Below are 1,212 nucleotides of genomic sequence, written 5' to 3'. Positions count from 1 at the left end.
TGAAGTGTTCGATTTACAAAAGCAACATTGGGTGATTTTTTTTTTGTTTTTGAAAGTCTATTTTGGTCTGATAAAAATAGGAAGTTAAAAAAATTTCATGGACATTTTTACAGACATTAACATTCATCAGTGCTATTATTTGGACATTTAGTTTTGGTTCCATATGCTATTATATTTGCATGCTTGTGCAATCCTTTCCTATACAACAGGCACACCAAAACTGTAACCACATTTATGAAGACGGAGATACAGCTGGAATTAATTATCCAAATAGTGGAATTGTCATGCAAGTTATTTGTTCCATTTTGGGTGAAGCACAGCACATACTGCTTTTCCATTTCAATAGGAAGCTTGATTATTCTGACAGTCCAAAGTTGAACATTGTTGTAGACCACTTCTCAAGTGCATTCCTTACAGTGCTGTTTGGATTTCCATCTGGAACATGCTGCCAAACATTGCCTGGAGATGATATAATGACAATTTGAATGAATGTACCTAAGAGACACAAACAAAACTGACACGCAGAACATTTCGCCAAGCTTTTTTTGACTTTCACCTAAGGGGAAATACAATACCACACCTTTAGTATTTATGTGCTATAACTCTAAAAGCCATTTACGGGAAGATATGCCACTTCTAGTTAAGGTGATACCTCTGGGATGCTACATTAGTATTTTCTACTGCCTTACAAACAATATTCTGGTGACTATAGTATAAAAAGACAAAAATAAATGGCCTTAAGAAAAATCCTCCAAAGTTCCATATATATTAACCAGCTGCCGTACACCCACTATCATTACACATTCGGACAGCTGTCGGCTCCTGGCGGGATCATGTACATAGTCATCTTTTTTTAATTTGTTTAGCTCGTGCGCACCCCCTAGCATGGTCACGAGCAATCAACTTTAAACACGCTGTCAATTGGACATTGTCGTTTAAATAAATTGTAGCAGAGATGGTGAAATCAGCTTTGTTCTGTGTGATTGCTGAAAACCAATCACAGCAGATCACTAATTGTAAACATTATTGCTGTTTCCAGCATCCTCGCCTCATCTCATCCCCCCTCTCAATCTCTCCACTGGCTTTCACTCGCCCAGAGGATAAAATTCAAAATATTAACAGTAACTTATAAAGCCATCCACAACTCTGCCCCCGGATATATCTCAGACCTTGTCTCAAAATATCACCCTAACCGTCCACTCCGCTCCTCCC

The 1,212-nt window shown here is 38.1% G+C and overlaps 1 protein-coding gene across 1 annotated transcript in view; it reads right to left on the bottom strand.

The window, feature by feature from the left end:
- Nucleotides 1-376: 376 nt before the first annotated feature.
- Nucleotides 377-1,212, bottom strand: part of SLC26A9 (solute carrier family 26 member 9) — a 66,042-nt gene continuing 65,206 nt past the window's right edge. The window contains exon 20 of the mRNA XM_018557257.1: nucleotides 377-459. Coding sequence (XP_018412759.1) covers nucleotides 412-459 — 48 coding nt within the window. The 3' untranslated portion in view covers nucleotides 377-411. The remainder of the gene's footprint in view (nucleotides 460-1,212) is intronic.

Source organism: Nanorana parkeri, unplaced genomic scaffold (assembly GCF_000935625.1).
Source record: "Nanorana parkeri isolate BGI_ZX_2015 unplaced genomic scaffold, ASM93562v1 scaffold276, whole genome shotgun sequence".
NCBI classification, from domain to species: Eukaryota; Metazoa; Chordata; class Amphibia; order Anura; family Dicroglossidae; genus Nanorana; species Nanorana parkeri.
Note: the sequence above shows the minus strand (reverse complement) of the source record. Positions and strands in the feature narration are given on the sequence as shown.